General features: G+C 29.0%; 1 protein-coding gene across 1 annotated transcript in view; it reads right to left on the bottom strand.

The window, feature by feature from the left end:
• LOC113375462 overlaps positions 1–19,586 on the bottom strand; it is a 189,398-nt gene extending 169,812 nt beyond the window's left edge. Inside the window, exon 1 of the mRNA XM_026615396.1 lies at positions 19,374–19,586. Coding sequence (XP_026471181.1) covers positions 19,374–19,586 — 213 coding nt within the window. The remainder of the gene's footprint in view (positions 1–19,373) is intronic.
• Positions 19,587–19,834: the final 248 nt, after the last annotated feature.

Genomic DNA, 19,834 nt, shown 5'->3' with positions numbered 1-19,834 from the left:
GAAATATTTGTGTAAATAATTATTGTAGAATGTAATCTCAACTTTAATAGTAGGTTTTATAAGTATAAAATAAGCAATAAAAATATGAAGTTTACGCTAAGAAAATTGTATTAATATAAATGTAAATTGTAAAAATTACGGGTAGTATAAGACAGTATTAGTTTAGATAGCAGATTTTCAGTTGTATATTTTTATCGTAATGCAGATACAGCGTTGAGAACTGCGCAAGGTTTCCTTGATCGCACTATTATGCATGGATTATATATTTTCATTCTATGAAATCCTAATATTATTGTTATGGTCTTAAGGAACGTCTTATCGCTTAAACTGCTATGAATTTATAATAGAGAGCCGTGTTGTCGCCTTGATTCTCGTCGTTTCTAGTAACAGTTCATCAGAGTGCGGGAATTGCCATTAACATGTAAATTTAACTCTACACATCTAAATGTGCCTAAGTAAACTCGGCAGCAAAAGTGGCTGCTTTGAGCTGATTCCCTGTAAATGTGTCAGGAGGTTATCGCCATTTATGCATAATTTTATTTGCGTATGTTAGTTTGTTATTTACACTATTTAATAGGTATTAATAGTACACATAATAAGATTTTTAAAATATTTTTTACAATTCCTTTGTAGATATTCTGTACGACATTCTGGGTATATAGAAATACTTAATATTGTGGCGTGCACATTCTTATTATTCATAAGACTAAATTAAATAGCACAATTATTTATAACCGAAACGCAACGTAACTTTGATTTAATTTTACAATGCAAGAATGACTATTTCTCTAATAATAGCTCTAATATGTGCGAGCAGAATCTGCAAAAATTTGCATATAGAAAAAGATGCAAATCAGGAATGGTGTGATTTTATAATCACAGTATTTTTGATTTGCATCTTTATCTATATGCAAATTTTTGCATATTCCATAAAAAATTGGAATTTTCTACCAAAACCAAGAGAAAAAATTGTATAAAATCAATAAAATCAATGATTCAATTAATTCAATATTAATTCGTTTTTACTTCTATTCTTTAAGTATTTAAAGTAACTTATATGAACTTGGGTGAGACTAATAATAAGACTAAGCTTCAATTTACAACCAATTAGAAAACAGGTTTACTGTTTGCAAACGTACATAATAATTTGAATCAGAAATGTTTGATACTTTAAACGCATTTTAATTTAAGCGTAAAAATTTATGTACTCATAAAAGTTGGTTACTGATTTACAATATTTTAAAAAGGTTAATGCAGATGATTTCATCATATTCAATACTGAATTTCGTTCAGGTTATTTTATTGCTAATTTGTAGCTTTTTAAGATATTTTAATAGAACCGTTTAAGTTTAATTAACAAGGTAAAGAGTTCTGATTTGATTTTAGGATAATATTTGTAAAATTTATTTATTATTGCGTATCAAAAAATATCTCAATAAAATTTTGTATACGCGTTATTTTATCACAGCTAAAATTGCTGTTAATAACTAGTTTTAATCTGACGCATTTAAATTTTTATAGAGTGGCTGTTGCTATTATAATAAATTAAAACAAATTTATTGTAATTTTACTTAAAAAAATATGTTTATTTAAAATATAATAAATCAAATTCCAATACAAAAATCAGATATTATTAAGAATTTACAAGAATTATTTGCTTAAATTAGTTGTTTTGTTGTTCTCATTCTTTTAAAAAAACTAATTAAGTCATCGAGAGTAATCAAATCAATCGAAATGGAGGGCTTAAAAATATATACTAAATTTTTTATATATTGGTCTTGCAAGTCATTTTTATATTTATTATAGGTCCTCTAATTTATTAGAAGTTTTTTTTTAAATTTTTATGACAAAATCGGAAATTGTATAAAAAATGTAGATAATTATTTGGATAAGTAAAAATATTTAAATAGATGTAAGGTGTAGTGAAGTATTTATTTTATGTTCAATGTACCCTTATTCATCACTAAAAGCAGCAGGTAGGCAGTCCTGGAGCTATTACATCGCACGGGGACCTCGCGTCGTCTGATTAAATATGGGGCGCTCATGTAATTTAATTATGTTTTAAAATTACGATGAAATTTGTCAGAGACTCGTGTGATAATTGCTTGAATGAGCGCTTAGGATAGAGCTATTAGATTTTGTTAGATGCATGTGTAAGGGCAATAAATCCGTTGTAGATACAACAGGTGTTCCATCAAGCGAACGCGTTGAAGTGAAATTAATATTTTGATAAACGGTGCATCCACTACAAGCGCCTAGTTTATGGCTATATCCTTTCATTTAAAGTTTCTTCCGGAAATTTCTTCCTTCTATTTAACTTTTGCCACGTATTCATTATGACAACTACTCCTGTGTATTTGAACAGTTCGCGAGTAATTATGCTTGAACTTTTCAAACACCTATCACAGAATTGTCTATGTGTTTGTGCAAGTCAAACAATGTGATATTAAATGAAAAGTTTAATATTGTTCGAAATGAATTTTTTGATATATATATATATATATATATATATATATGTATATATGTATATATATATATATATATATATATAATAAAGCAGGACACAAACATCCAATTTGACTTTCAATTTGAAAGCCTAACCAATAATATCTCAATAAATAACACATCAAATAAACAACAATATGTCTATGTTCAGTAAAACTCCTAGCTAATTTATTATTGTAGATGTGTTTCATTTGCTGTTTTTTAAAAATGTGTCACTTGATCATTTTTTTGCGCAATATTTTTATAATTTTTATGTTTTCACACTATAAATTTTATTTACTAAATTTAGGTTCCATACCAATTAACGAGTATTTTTTAAAATTATCACAAGACTTGTATTAGATATTTAATCCTTAAGCAAACGGTTCAACTATTAGTGTGAAATTTTCATAATTGTAGTAAATATTAACTTTAAATACTAAATAATTTAGAAGCTAAGAGAACATCCATGAGTACGTTTGCCGGTGTGTGATGATAATCCTGAGGCAGTTTAAGATTAATTTTCGAAAAGTCACTGAAGGGGTGATAGTTTTAGGAAGTAGTGTAGGCTGTACTGTTGGATTCGAGTTGAACAAAAAAAATTTATAAAACTCATATATAATGCAGCAACGTAACGATAGTATATTTAGTATTTCTCTTATTACATTTAACAAATAATAACAAACAGATCAGTTGTGTTTATAAGTTCGTTAATAAAACTCTAAAAATTATTTATGCAAAAGCAAGCTTTGATCAATGACAATAATTATTATTTCAAGTTTTGTAAAACTTTTATATAATTAGTAATTATTTGTGTTAAATAAATATACTGATTTTTTTTAGGAAAAAGACATATTTAAATGTAATATTCATAATATATATCATAAAAATTATTCAATCTACAAACCAGGCACTTTCAAAATCGCTATTGAATATTTTATTGTCATACACCTGGAAATAATAGTGTATAATACTAAAAATAACTAGTGGTGCATGGCATTGTGCCTTGAAGTAAATTTCTGGAACTTTCCGTACCGTAATTTAAAATTTCTAGAAGCTTAAAAAGAACAAATTAGTTTTTTTTTGAAACTTATGAATTTTTCCAAACATTTTTGAAAACTTTGACTACAATATGAATATTTAAATTTGAAAAATTGGTATTATTTAATTTTTTTTTTTGAAAATTTTGAAATTTGGTGAAAGTTTGATACCCATTTGGGTCCGTCAAAAATCACAATTTCTTTTTTTTTCACTTTTTTCTGGGTCTCCGTAACCGCTTGCAAACTGCCTTTGCAAAAATTTAGTCAATTCTTTATTTCGAGAATACAAATGAAATGTTTTTTGAATCATTCTAATCGAATGCTCTCTCAAAAACTTTTTTAGAGAGAGCATAATTTCCATTCTTTGCACTCCTTTCATTGTATCTCAGAAACGGCTGGGCCGACCTTTGCGAAAAAGTAATCAGCTCGTTATTTTATCAATAGGAATCGAATGCTTTATGAATAATTGAAATCTGTCGATCCGTTCGGCCAAAAACGTGGACGTAAAATTATATCCGCACACGCATATACACACATCCGTTTTTTCTAAGGTGTAATGAAATGTTCAGAAACCACTGAAGATTTGTAACAATTTTTATTTTCGATTTTCGAACGATTACTATAACTTACCTTACTCGAAGTTGAAAAGCAAAAACTATAGTTGTATCATAAGCCAAAGACTTGGATTACTTAGACTCCTATTTTATGAGACCAAATCGAATAAATTTGGCAATATCATTGGATCGACGGTCGGACAGATGGCTTCTGTTGTCCAGAGAATGGACATATATATGTAAACCTATGACGGGAGAAGAAACACCATAGTAATTATTTCGAAGCAGCAGGCAGCAGGTTTTCTGCACAGTATCATAATGTCATGCACCCTTCTGCACATTCATGCATATTCATAGCGACCGTTACGAGGGTGTAGGCGACTCGTCATCTCCGCATTGGACGCTGACATCCAGCCGGGCTCGGAACGATTACAACGTCGTCAGAATATCCTCACAATATAATTGCTCTTGTTTATATTTTGTCCTAAATCCATATAGGTTTATCTCTATTCCACTTTAATTTCTGTTATTCTAAGTTTCTATTGTTGATCATAACTTTGTTTTTTTTACATTTTTTAATATAATTTCATAAAATTTATTAAAATTTTTATCATAATTTTTATCATAATTTAATATAATTTAATAAAATTAATATAGTTTTATTTATATTTTGTCGTATGTCTAGTAATATTCTGGCGTTGATTAATTTTTTTTTTTTCAGTTTATTTCTTATAACCAATCTGAATCTTGGGTTCAATGAGGTTATTTGCTGACGGGTACAGGGCATTTAGAAAATTCCCAGTTGGGAATTTCCTTACATAATATATTGATTGTTAATTTATTAAATCTTGCGGCCACTTTGATTAAAAATTTGACATGCTAATTTTATGGTTTTACACTTCGCCCAATATTATCGGTTTTAAATTAACACATTCACAAAGAGTAAAAGTTTGAGCAAGGTACACAAACGGACATTTATTTTATTTTTAAATTGATTGTGCTATGTGGAATTTGATTGAACACGACTTGATGGATTTAACATTTATAATGGTAGTCAGAATACCATATTTTAATCATTATAAAGGATGAATGCTATAGCATCCACGCCAAGTATTAAGCTTCTATTTTACGCAATGTGCTTGGCAATGTGCTAAGCTAGTTCGTGACTGCAGGAAGAGATAAGATAATACGAAAATCGGAATCAAAGAATCAATTAGTCATTACCTTGGCAGGTATAAGGATTAGAAAATCGTAAAGTCTTATAAAATTAAATGCATAGCAATTGACATCCACATTTGAATGCTATAGATTTGGCATTGCAATTTAATCAAAGAATCAATTAGTCAATTACCTTGGCAGGTATAAGGATTAGAAAATCGTAAAGTCTTAAAAAATTAAATTCATAACAATTGACTTCCACATTTGAATGCTATAGATTTGGCATTGCAATTTAATCAAAGAATCAATTAGTCAATTACCTTGGCAGGTATAAGGATTAGAAAATCGTAAAGTCTTATAAAATTAAATTCATAACCATTGACTTCCACATTTGAATGCTATAGATTTGGCATTGCAATTTAATCAAAAAATCAATGTCCATGTATGTTTTTGGTATTTTTAAAAATTGAATTTGCGAACTTTTTTAATTCTCATGATATACAGCTTTTTAACTTCCCGTAGGGTAAGTTATAGTAATCGCAAAAAAATCGAAAATGAAAATTTTTATATATCTTTACGTTTCAAAGGTTTCTGAACATTTTGGCATACCTTAGAAAAAATGGATGTATGTGTGTGTGTGTGTGTGTGTGTGTGTGTGTGTATGTGTGTGTGTATGTGTGTGTGTATGTGTGTGTGTATGTATGTATGTGTGTGTATGTATGTGCGGATACAAATTTTCGTCGACGATTTCGGGAACACGGATCAACCGATTTGAATAATTCAAAAAACATTCGATTCGTATTGATAAGGAGACGTGCTGATTAGTTTTTGGCGAAGGCAGGTCTAGCCGTTCCGAAGATACGGGGCAAAAAGTGCCGAAAACGGTAACTCAGTTTTTAAGAGAACGGAGCGTCCGATTTGAATAATTCAAAAAACGTTTCACTTGTATTGACAAGATGAAGAATCGATAAAATTTTCATGAAGGTAGGTCTAGCGGTTTCGGAGATATGGAGGAAAAAGTAAAAAAATGAGCCATTTGGCGGTCAAAAATGATCATTAGACATATGCACATCAAATTATCAGATATTTTATAGAGATTTTAACAATAAGTATACATTTTGTTAACATTCCTATGGGTTCCGTACCAATGCTTATGCGTTAGACAGCGACGCGGCACTTACGCGCTTTATATTTTGTCCCTATGCAGTTAAAACAGTACGATTGCTTTGAAAAAAGTTCAGATCTTCCACAATATGTTAAAATAAAGAAAAATTTTTTTTTCAAAAAAAAAAAAACAAAAAAAAAATTAAAAAAAAAAATTTTTTTTAAAAAAATTTTTTTTTCAAAAAAAAGTAATTTTTTGGCCAATTTATAGTTTCTCAAAAATCTTATTTTTTCAAAGTAATTTTTTTTTCAAAAATGTTAATCGTTTTTAAAAAAATAATAATTTTTGGTACGGGAAGTTCCAGCAATTTGCCTTAAGGCACGATGCCTTAATTGCCTTAAGACAGAATTCCACTTACAGCTAGTTAAATTTTTGCTTTAAGTCTATATATGTTTATTTTTATGCTATTTTAACTTTCGTGTTGGTATTGGGATTCATAGTTTTTATGTTGGTTTTTATTTCAGTGACATAAAACTTTTGAAAAAGGGTATAGTTTAAAAAAAAACACAACCGTACATACATTTTTAATGCTGTACGTCGTTGTTTCAATTTCCATTTTTTTCACTAGAATAAAACTAAATAAGAATTTCCACCGATTTCTTCAAATTTTCATCGAGTGAGATGATCAGTTGGAGCTTTTTGTAATTTATAGTTAAGTTATTTAACATAATAATTTTCACAATGTAATATATTCCTCTTACAGAATGTCTCAAGTTTATCACTGTTGCATTTCAATTTTTATTTTTGATACAGAAGTTTTTGGTGTTGCTAAACAACTGAATTGGCTATTTTCACGTTTTTCATGTTTCAGTGACCTAAACTATGAGAATAATGGCAAATTTGTTTGAAAAAATTCACACATACATTCATTTTTAATGGATGTATTAAAATATTAAGAAAGAAACATTCATATATGCAATTTTTGTATGAATGTATGTTTTTCAAACTTCACATCGATTTCTATTGTCAAGATGTTTTTTTTTTGTAAGTCATAGTTAGATTTATTTTGCCGACATTTGAAAAAAAATTAATTACGCTTTTAAAAAATATCATTTTGATATCTATTATGCGAATAACGAGGTATTTGTTAGCCGTAATTTTTAAAATATTAATAATTGTTTTTAAAATTAATGATTAATTTTTCATTTTGTCGAGGTATTTCTTTCTAATTAGCAAATTTTATTAAGGAAGGTTTTATAAAGATTTTGTGTATTAATAGTTACACTAGAAATAGACTCTAGAAAGTTTATTTATATTTATAAAGAATTTTATATATGTCATCAATCTTTTAGGATCTATTCGTATAGTTTTTGCTCACTATCTTTTACAAGCATAGCTATTTCTGCTATTGCATTTAAATATTTTTTGCGACCAGCGAATCGTTTTATATCGTTTGTGAAAACGGCCACCGACGGTCACCATTTCGCGGCAACTGATGTGCGGTCGGATTACGCGCGTCGACTCAACTATTTATCACAGATTATTAAGTCGCGGTACATATTCATGTGCAATGATTTTCTCATCAACTTTGTACTCTTTTAAATCTCTATTTAATTCATAAATAAGCCGTTTGTATCTATGAAATGGTTATGATGAATTTAGTGAAAAACTTTTTATTTCATTATTGATTGTTGCATAAATAATAGTTTTTTTCTTTTTATACATATATTGTTACTACTAATAGTATAGTATTGCACTTATAATCCTATAGTACTTGTGCAAATTTGAGTCCAAATTCACAGAAAATTATATTTTTTTGATCATGCGTTAAGATTTTTTTTCATTTTACATTATTACGTCGTCCTTTCTAAACTAAATTCCTATATCTGATATGTTATCAATATTTGAATTATAAAATAATAAGCAATATAATTTAATTGGGTTCGTCGTGGCGAAGTTCGTTAACGCGTTGACTTTGTATGGACAGGGTTGCGCATTCGATTCCCCGCTCTGGCAATCAGACATCGGGCAGCGCGATGTCCATTTTCAATTGAAAATATAGATCAAAATATATGTCCAATTGAAAATAAGCCCATCTCGGGCACTGCGGTGTGAAATGCCAATGGGAAATCTCTCACACTATTCTTCCCTGAATCGAGTTGGAGTTTTAACTCAGCTCACGGAACTGCCCTAGGACAGTACACCCATTATTTAATATTATAATTTAATTCTTGAAATAATTTTTTATTTCTCAAAATTTAATATTAGTTTTCTTATATATTTTATACTAGTGAATTTCTAGATGACATCAATATAGTTTGTATAGAATATTGCTATTAATTATAAAATAAATATAATTTTCCACAACATACTAATAACTTAATATAATCTTTTAAAACTAGTTCAAAATCGCATTTAGCCTTAAAGCAAGTTGCATGAATTTTTCGAAATCTGTATTAATTGACTTAATCAACCGAGTTTGAGCTTTAGATATATAGATAAAATTTTCAACTATTCATTTAGAAAATAAAGTTATTGAATCCAAACATTCCTATTTCCAATCGATATCTCTCAGACATATTTATAATATCTGTAATTATATTTTATAGTGCACAGGCACTAGTGCTTGTACATTCTAAAATTAGTAGCTCCTCATTATAAATTTTAATGAATTGATAATGTTTGACCCATCAAATCACAAAAACAACTTTTGACACAACAGCACGACTCCCAAATAATATCTTTCGAATAGTTTTTAAATTTTTAAAATCTATTCAAAATTTTTGGCTAAAACGTATGGCTAAACATTTTTTACTTTTCTGCTATTTACAAAGAAACGGCTTGGTCGATTGTCGCGCAAAACTGATAAACGCTAGTCCTCATCCAAATGCATCGAATGACTTTCCAGTCATCCACACATACACTTTTTCCAAATTTGGTATCATTCGATTCAGAATGGCTTGAAACGTCGAGAAAACATAAATTTAACGAATCGAAATTTTCCTTCGGGAAGTTAACAAAATAGATTATAGTTAAAACATTCAAAATTAATTATCATGATATTTTTAATTGTTTTTTATAACAAAAATATTTCTTTCGTTTTTAGTGTTTTCGGTTGTGAGCTCTGTTGTTTAGTTTACGAAACCTTAATACAATTTTTAAGTATAAGTTATTTAATTGTTTCATAGGCGTATTGATAATTTTGAGTTAAATTTAACAGTTTAATATATATGACTTCTTTAAAAGCTTATACGTAAGAGAATTAAAATAGACCAACTCAACCTATATACTGGCAAAGATATGAACAATGAAAAATAATGAATAAAAATGTAAATTAAGTTAAAAAAGCTATTTTACATTTAAAATAAATTAAATAAGTATTTATTCTTTGCTGTCAGTATTATTACAGTATTATTACATATTACAGTATTAGCCTTGTAAAAAATTTACTCTTGTAATGTTGAATGATGCAGCTATTATTTGGGGAAAAAACATCAGGTGTCAAATCTTTGGAAAACACATTTTTACAAAACTGGGAGTTTTACTGAACATAGTCAGATAGTTGTTTGTTGGATATATGTTATTTGTTCTGCCATAATTGCTTTGGTGTTTACAATAAAATTGCTCAAAGACGACAGTCGTCTAAAATAGCAAACCGATATCTTAGTGGAGTTTAATTTTATCAATAATTGAAGTAAGTCAGTTTGCAAGAATTATGCACCTTATCTCAAATCTTCTAAATATTATCAGAAATATGTTTTTATACTTCATTCAACATTTTTTAAGGATCGTGAGGGGAATATTTAAAACAAAAATAGCTAATTTTATTACACTCAAAACTTAAACGCAGACTGCGCAAAAAGCTTCGAGCCTCCCAGCCCGCCTCATTTCTAAAGCGCACTTATGCACGGAAAACTTCGCTTATTACCAAGTAAAAGTATAAAACAGTAGTAAAAAAATCTCATGCTAAATGAGAACCATATTTTTGAACGTGGAGAATGCTTTGTGCGATGTTTATGACGGCGATGAGTCTTGATAGTACCGCTCTTGCGTTAGCTCGAAACGAGGGTGTACGAATATATTAATAAAGCGGTCAGCGAACGGCTAGGTAGGATATAGTACTATATTCCGCCCTATATTGTGTTTGTGAAGACGACCATATGTGTTATTGTTCCACTTGATCTACGAAATTGCATACACGAAATCAAAGTGCCGAATTATTATGGGTTGGGAAACGAGCCAATAGTTCCATACACGCAAAACCAAAAACATTTGTAATCGTTGTGGGAATCTATAAACTGTAAACTACAGTACCAATTGTTTTGACACCAATTCAAAATCAAATCACTTTCTGTTTTTTAATACTTAGAGTTTTGTTCTATTACTCTCAAAACGATGTTAAATAGTTTCGTGAAGTTAGGGGAAGTAGGGTAAAGCGGGGCTTGTAGAAAACTATTGACCGTCCGTTTAGGCATTATACGGGGGAAAGATAGAGGTTTGAGAGAAGTAAACATCCCGCAATATCTAGTAGCCGCTGGACAAATGAGTGAGGTGCACGGGCGTTTCGTTTATTTTGAGACCAAAACGTAAAAAAGTCATTCGTCACGAATTTTCATCTGGTTTAGTGAAATGTTATTTGTTTTTTATCACGTTAATTTTAATCTTCTATATAATTATTGTACTTTTAATATGCACAGAGATTCTGGTTATAATTTTCACTATTTCCTTTATAAACTCACTTTTTGAAATTTCCAGTTGGGGTGAGTTGAGCATAGTTGCTAAACTTGTTCTGTCACTAAGACAATTACCATTAAATTTAAAAAATTAATTACTATTTCCAAGATTTAAGATAAGTCTATGAGTAATAATATAAAAAATAATGATTTTAAACAACATGATTGAATATAATGGTAAGATTATTCCTAAAATACGATATTGTTTTGATGATTCTACTTTTGGTTAATTATTTAGAGAAAATTACTATAAGTTTTGTTTTCTCTGTCAATAAAGACTATAAATATAGAACTGATTATTAAACACTTAATTTATTTCATCACTAATCGACATTGAACCTATGGTTTCATTATTATGTGTTTCATTATGTAGTGTTCAACTTGCCCCACCAATGGGGTCCATTGAGCATACTTGACTTTTTGCATTAAAACAGCTGTAGTTCTTAAATTTTACTCATAACCAAAAAATACTATTGACACTTTTGTGTCATTTGTTTGCAATAAACAACAAATCCATCAAGCCGCAGACTTGTCATTGAGGAACTACACCCGTTTAAGTATAAAATTGCTCAACTAGCCCCGCCCTATCCTACTTACAAAATGACAAGGTGTTTTGTTTTTTAATGATATTTGTTTATTTAATCACATTCTAAACAGTCTCAATCGCTTGTACTCATCTTTGGTTTATTGACTACCAGTAAGATAGTATTTTAATTACGTTGGGCTTATAATAATCTATTTATTAATGTGAAAATTAAGAAAAAGTGCAACCTATTACAAATACCAATTTGTCCATATAGTACGGACAATATGACATGTAGGGTAAAGACATACTGATATTCTACTTTTTTAAAAGCAGTTAACAAATAAATCATCTTTTCCTCTTTGGGACATTAGCACATGAAGCATGAATCCAAAGGGTACAAGTCATACATCGTAACCAATGTTAGCCAGGCTCAGAACAGAAAACGAATGTTTTACAACAAATGCAGGACTCTTTTTTTACGAGTAGCTCTTTTGGTCTATTTTAGCAATTATTTTTTGCATACTTGGAGCAGAAGTTGCAAGCCTTTGGCAGGTTTTAATTTTTTTCTTGGCCCTGTAATGCTTGCGTGAAAGTACTATGTCATTTTGTCTGTTGTATAAGTATGTCATTTTGTCCGAAATTCGACAAAAATGAATAATTAATTAAAATTGTACCATACACCTGATTCTTATAATAAAATTGATCTAAATCACTAGTACTAACATAAGTTAATTGATATTTATTGAAATAATTACGAATATTAATAACTAGGTCCCCAAAAACCTGAGAAAGACGCCCCCAAGACGAACTTCCTAAGACGCGAAACACGTTTGAACTGATTATTGCGACTAGACTGTGACAATAATGCTCAACCTCTGACATGATTGTTATTATGGTTTTCTTTATGTTATACAGTCGCGGTAACATTACTAAATCTAACCAATTTTTAAATAACAGCTGCGTTATTTTATCCATATATACCATTTTGTCCGTATATTCCCTATTAGGTTTTGTTTTCGAACTTTTGATTAGTTTATTTCACTGTGCACATAGTTTTGTATTTTGTTACAACATTTTCTCTTTGTATTTAAATTCAAATTAACTAATGGAATAGTTAATACAGCGCTGAATATTTTTTTAATCGTGGCAAATTTTTATTAAAAAAAATATGTTGGTATTTATGAAATTGTGAATATGTTTAATATTTTCAAAATCTTTTAATTTTTTTGAAATTGTTAGGTATATCTATGTGTTTTCGAGTTTGAAATACTGTAAAATATTACTCAACGCATAAAATCTACTTCTTTTTGTCAAATATTACGAGTATTTTGACACATTTTGCGATGCTGCTTTTCAGTCCGGAATAAGCGCTCTGTAAGGTAAATCGTTCTATCAAATATTTTCGTAAGCTTATTATACGCTTATCGGCGAAATATCAATTTCATGCTGACGCAGCTTCAACGTGGGACGGAGCTTTTCTTCTTATTGTGTAACTTGGCAATATTGCACTTTCATAATATACTTTCGATGCGCTTTGCACTGCAATACTTTTGAATGATTTCAGACTCTATTACGATTCCTTAGAAGTACTCACTGAGTTCATCTGAATGAGAAATGCATTATTCAGAGGTCTCGAGATGGAGGAAAATTAATTTTTAATAACTTCTGACTGTGTTTTATTAGTTGCACAGTACACAACTGAGTTATGCTGCATTTTAATATGAATACGTTAGTTGCACATATATAGTGGTCGAAATGAAGCCTTAAAATAATTTGCTTCTATCAAAGAAATTTGCAATATTAAGGTTGAAATTTTCGTACTGTTATTGCAACTTATCCAATGCAAGCAATATTTTTATATGTACGGTATTATGGTCATCCCATTTATTTTGGTTTTATCAAATTAATGTATTTTACATATTTAATGTAATCATAAAATTCTACGTCGCTCTTTTTAAATTTTTGTTCCGGTTTTTTTCTTCTGCTCTCGTAGCTCTGAACCAAAAGAATAATTTTTCATTGTGCTCTTATAATATTTTTATAGACATATGTTCTTAAAAACTTTTAGAAATCGTGGTTAATAGTGACTCATGAAAATATGCACTTAATTGGGAATATAAAAAAATAAAAATAAGATTAATAATTATTTTGTTTTGTATGCATTTGAAAATAATTAACATAAATATAATAAGAATTTTTGGGAGTTTTATGAATTATATACAACTTATATTGATAAATAAGGATGCAACTAAAATTGATAAGTAAAACTTTTTTTTTACTTTTCAACATTTGAAAATCTGCTTTATTTCATAATATTTTAACTATGTGTTTTTTTTTTGATACTTTGTGTATTGATTTAAAATTTGTATAAGCTAGTTTAACCCAGAATTGCCATATATATACTCTCTTATTTAAAAACACTGAATACTCTATTTCGATGACGATGATTTTGTGATTCTATTATTTTAATGTTTTGTAGTTTTTCTCCCGGTTGCACATATAGTTCTAGTTCAAATTATAAAACTATATAGTTTTTTCTGTATTCAATCAGTGTATCTCTACCTAAATGATTAGACTATAGACTTATTAATTTTTTGAATTCGACGAATTGGCTGTTTCAAAATGGTATATATAAATTTTTGTAAATTACTTTAAAGTTGACTCCAAAATGAGTATCTTAAAAAAGCTTTAAAAAAATTGATGAAATTGAACAAATCATCTATATTTTAATTGTAAATATTCACGTAATTGTTTTTTCAGCAAAATCCTGAAATGCGTATCAAATGAATTTATGTATATCTGTGAAAAGAATTAGGCAATTCTAGAATGTAACATTTTATTCTTTCCAAAATCCGTGCTATATATATATATATATTTATATATATATGTTGATATATATGTTTAATTTGAGTTAAAAAGTCGGGCGTTACATCAATAAAAATAGTATGTGAGTTTTATAAAAAAATATTTATTTAAAATTCATACATTTCGGCTAGCATCTTAGCTTTCATTCAGTTGTAATCAATTTAAAATTTTCTGTTCTAATATAACATATGAAACCATTATTAATCCATATATGATTAGTTGTTCTTGGGCAACCATCCAATAGTTAAAACAATTTTAGTGAAGAAAAATGTCTTTATTGTCAAACGTCCCATCTTCAGTGCTACATCAAAAGATTTTTTGGGGGATATATTTTTATATAGTTTTTATATCTATTTCAAACATGTAACCCTGATTTTTTCTATTGTATTGTATTGTACTGAAGATGGGTTAAATCAGAACCCGAAACGTTTGACAATAAAGACATTGTTCTTCACTAAAATTGTTTTAATTATTGGATGTATGCTCAAGAACAACTCTATCATAATATTTCATCTTCTAAAAAAACCTCTCGTTTATATATACGCCTATATATGTATATATATATATATATATATATATATATATATATATATATTTGTATATATATATATATGTATATATATATATATATATATATATATAGCGATATATTCCCGAACATATTGTCATGATTACTAATTTAATTCGGAACTTAACAAGATAATTAACCATCCGAACTTTCTGCGAAGCGCGTACCTCGTTCGGTCCTTATGCATTGCATAATATATTCGAAATCCCGTTCCTGATATATTAGCCTGTTCCAGAGCGTGCTTATAGATCCAAAACATTTAGAGCATAAGCAATCTCACTAATGCAGATAATGTCATTTCATTAACTAGCAGCGCAAATCGAGCAACATTTCTCAAACTTTTGAATTTTGGTAATTGTAGAATATTGTAATGAGTTTACGCTCGAACGGATTATCTCGCAATGGGTTTCTCGTGTTTACAGATAAAGAGTTTAGATTTTATATACAATGCATAGTTTCCGTCAAATTACACAATTCAGCGCAAACTCAATTTCTAAATAGTATAGAAACCGATTTAAAGTAAGAGAAAACTTAATACTATATATCGTGAACGTGTCAGTGTTAGTGTGTCAGTGTTAGTGTGTCAATATATCAATGCCAGCACCTAACTTTCGGAACTTTCCGTAACGCAATTTAATGTTTTTAAAAGCTATGAAATTTTTTGAAAAAACATTTTTTTTCTGATAATTTTGAATTTTTTATATATTTTGATTTTTTATAACATGTTTTAAAACTTTGGAAAAGGTTTGATTTCACTATTGATAATCTTTTTCAAATATGTATAATCGTTTTGTTTTAATTTCTAAATTATATGTATTTTAATGATAAATATACTATGCATTTTAATGATAAATATACGTAGGTTACTTAAATTATAGTAAAAACTCTTAATAGTAATGTTAGTAATATATTCGTGACATATAGCAAACAATTGGTAGTTTTATTTACAATGAGATCTTAATTTGAAAGATTTTGGCTAGATTGAATGTTTTTTCGCCTGCAAGTGCATTTAAGCACATACATAATTTTTCTATTCTGTAATTATTATCAGTATTTAATCATGTTAGATTCGTTTTTATAGTTAATATTTGGTAATTTCATGACTAATTTTATTAATATTATTTCAGTGGACATTTTGTTTTAACAACTTGAAAAACTTTTTGCGCCAGTTGAGGACTATTCTTTTGCTTTTCTTATTCAATGGATTATAATTACAAACAAATAATAATGCAGTCTAGTTATTAGTAATTTGCAAACAATATAACATTATCATTCATATTTTTCTTAAATTTTAATACGTCTATAAATAGCTACATCATAACCAATGCATCGAGTATAAACTATTATTTTTGGAAATATATATTATAGTTTAAACTTACATAAACCAAAGTTGATGTAATATTAATGTTGCAAACGTTCAGCAGATGACACGCGAATGTATAATATGACATGGGTAAATATCAACAACGCGTCGCTCTTGTAACACGATGATCGGACGATGATATATTATACGGTGCGGCACGTTTCTAACGTTGAAACATTTCATTTTCTGTTACCATCACCTTAATGATTTTGTTTTTATATATTTTGAAACAACAATATCATTGCTTTTTTTATTTGAAATAACAAGTATTGCGTCTTATACAATTATAAAGGTTGAACATATTTGAATTCGACCGAACCGTGCCGTCCCGCGTGGCGAGTCACCTCCCGGCCCGCGTGCGGCCGCGACCAACGGCAACAACCGCGCTGGGAGCTCCGACTGATTTACAATTCTCCAGCGGCCGTATATTTATTTCATGCTTGCTTGCTGAAATATTTGCCTTGTTTATTCTGCAGATATATCATATTCGTCGATTCCTTGCCGTTTTCAAGAATAATAACTGTACAACACCCGTATAAATTTTGAAGCAAAAAGTAGAAAAAATTGCTGTATGTCCGCCGGGATGATATATACGATACCCGTGTAAACGTTACAATTTTCCTTTTGTATTGCTTAATTCAATTGAAATAGTATTTGCTGAAGAAACTTGTTTCAGTAATAGATTTGAGTTGGTAAGTTCCATTTTGTGCATGTAAATATTCTATTCGAATTTATTAAAACAATAATTACATGATTTGAAATTTCAGTATAAAATTGTAAATCATAATTTAATAAATACACACACACTTATATTTATATATATATATATATATATATATATATATATTGCATTTTAAATTAATTTCTCAACCTAAACACGTAGTCTAATATACAAAATTGAAACTAAATTTAAATAACAAAAAACATTCTAAAAGTATAAATAGGTTTTATAGAAAAATAATCTATGCATATTATATTGTATTATAATATAATCTTAAATAAAAAAAATGTTATCCATGTATTTGTTTAAAATATTTGTTTGAATAAGAAAAAACTTATTCAAATAATCGCGAGATCGTCGTTACTTTAAATCTGCTGCATTACGGTGGAGCGATCTTGTACTTTCTGTACATTAACTGATTGAAAAATTTTGTTCAGTTTTTTTGTAATCCGAATACGTGAAAGCAAGCTATTTGCTAAATTAATTCTAAAAATTTTCCTTATCTGGTAATGCATAGTATCTGTGGGTTTCTAAAATAAATGCAATGCAAAAATATAAGATGAAATATGAGAATGAAAAGATAAAATTACGTTATTGTGTTACATTCAAACTGGTTGTGTTTGGGCTCGTACACACACACGCATACCCATATATATATATATACATATATATATATATATATATATATATCAAAATACTTTTATAACTAGTTGGTATTGGTATTTTGCCTTGAGGCAAGTTACATGAACTTTTCGATATGTGTGAAAAATCGACTTAATCAATAAAAAATAAATTATGAGTGATTAAAAGTATTCCGAGTGGATTTATTACACATATTTGAAACTCAATTTTTGAAAAATGAACAATTTTCATAGTTGAACCAGTTTCCGTAGGACTTTAATGATTTATTATGTTTATTAAGACCAAGTACTCTATCGTTATACCAAGTAAATCGTCTAATTTTAACTATCAACAAAACTACTCATTTTCTCAAACTGTGATGAATTTTTAAAATTAATCCACTTGTCAGTAAGTTCTATAAGACTATGATATATATTGCCAAAAAAAGTTCCATAAAAATCGGCTTAAATTTTTTTCAACAGTTAGTTGCAAGAAAACGGCTCAAGAGATTTTCACCTAAAGCTAATCAGTATCATTCCCAACTAATATTTTTCGAACAGTTTTTGCTTGTTTAAAATCGATTCGGTAGTATGAGCTTAAATGTAGACGAAAAGTTTTTTCCAAATTACAAAGAAACGGCTCGGCCAATCGTCGCACAAAACTGAGAATATATCGAGATACATCAAATGGCTTTTAAATTTCTGAAATCGATTCAGGCGTTTATGAGCAAACGTCGATGAAAGGTCTAATTTTGAGTAATTTTAAATATTTATATTTAAAACGATACTACTTTATGCAAACTTGTCGAATTTTTAAAGTTAAACGAGATCCTACGACAAGGACCGTAATATTTTAGTATAATCTATAAGACTATGATATCTACCGTCCAAAAAATAATAATAAAAATCGTCGATAACAATATTTTTAACACTTTGTTACAAGAAATCGGCCCGGCCGATCTCCACCAAAAACTAATCAGCACAATTCCCAACCAATATCTCGAATGATATCGAATGGTTTTTGAATTTTTAAAATCGATTCAGAATTACGGGCTAAAACGTGAACGAAATTTTTTTTGGGAAAACGTCGATTTACGGCAAAAAATCTGTTTACATACACATACACACATAAACATTTTTCAAATTTGGTCTCGTTGAATTCAGAATGGCTTAAAACGCCGAGAAAACATAAAATTAGCGAATCCAATTTTTTGATGAAAACAAACTTCTCCTTCTCCTTCGGGAAGTTGAAAAATATTCTTCATATATAAAACATGGATCAACAGAAAATAAAATGTCGCATATTGCTAGATTTTCTAATTTCAAAAGACACAGATTTCAAGAAAACAAACGGATACCTTTGTAATAATTTAAAAAAAATGTATCGATTTTTATACAAACTCGTTTAAAATTTACTACAAAAGAGAAATGTATGCAGCTTATTTTGTGAAAAAATATATCAATTGTGAAAGACATGTAAAATGAAAAACATCTAATATGAAAATTTTGTGATTATTGATACATTTAGATCTGACCGCGGTTTGGTTTGTTTCGCAATGTGAGTTAACGAGAATAAATTTAAACAAAATATAAACGAATTGAGCAAATTAGATCAACTACGTGTTTGATTCCATACCTTATTAGGATATCCATTATATCGTAGCAGCTTCTTACAGCATTTGCCTCGGCTCTCGTAATATATCTCCTGCGTTGGTTTGGGCGGCGCTCGTCTCAACGCACAGCAGCCCACGCCGCCCGGCGGTGTTGCGGGCGGACTGGCCGACACGGGCTCGTCCATCAAGCCGCTGATGAAACCTGCAACAGGCACATGAATTTTTAGATACCTCATCGCTTTCTACCTTATCACTTGCTTTGCTCACATAGTGAATGTTTAATGACCGGCCTATTTTCACCTGACGTTAGAACAACCTTTAAGATCAGGTATTTGGTAGCCTATTGATACAAATGTACGGTTGGTTGTTCTATCTCGGGAATTGTTTTATATATAATGGAAGTGTGTTGTAATAATAGACCTATATAGTATAGGTAAACAAATTAAAAAAAAACAGTGGTTAACACTCTTATAATTTTTTTTTA

Source organism: Ctenocephalides felis, unplaced genomic scaffold (genome assembly GCF_003426905.1).
Source record: "Ctenocephalides felis isolate EL2017-DRISC unplaced genomic scaffold, ASM342690v1 CF-g0.4_SCAFFOLD_01886, whole genome shotgun sequence".
In the NCBI taxonomy this organism is placed as follows: Eukaryota; Metazoa; Arthropoda; class Insecta; order Siphonaptera; family Pulicidae; genus Ctenocephalides; species Ctenocephalides felis.
This window is presented reverse-complemented; position numbering and strand designations above follow the sequence as displayed.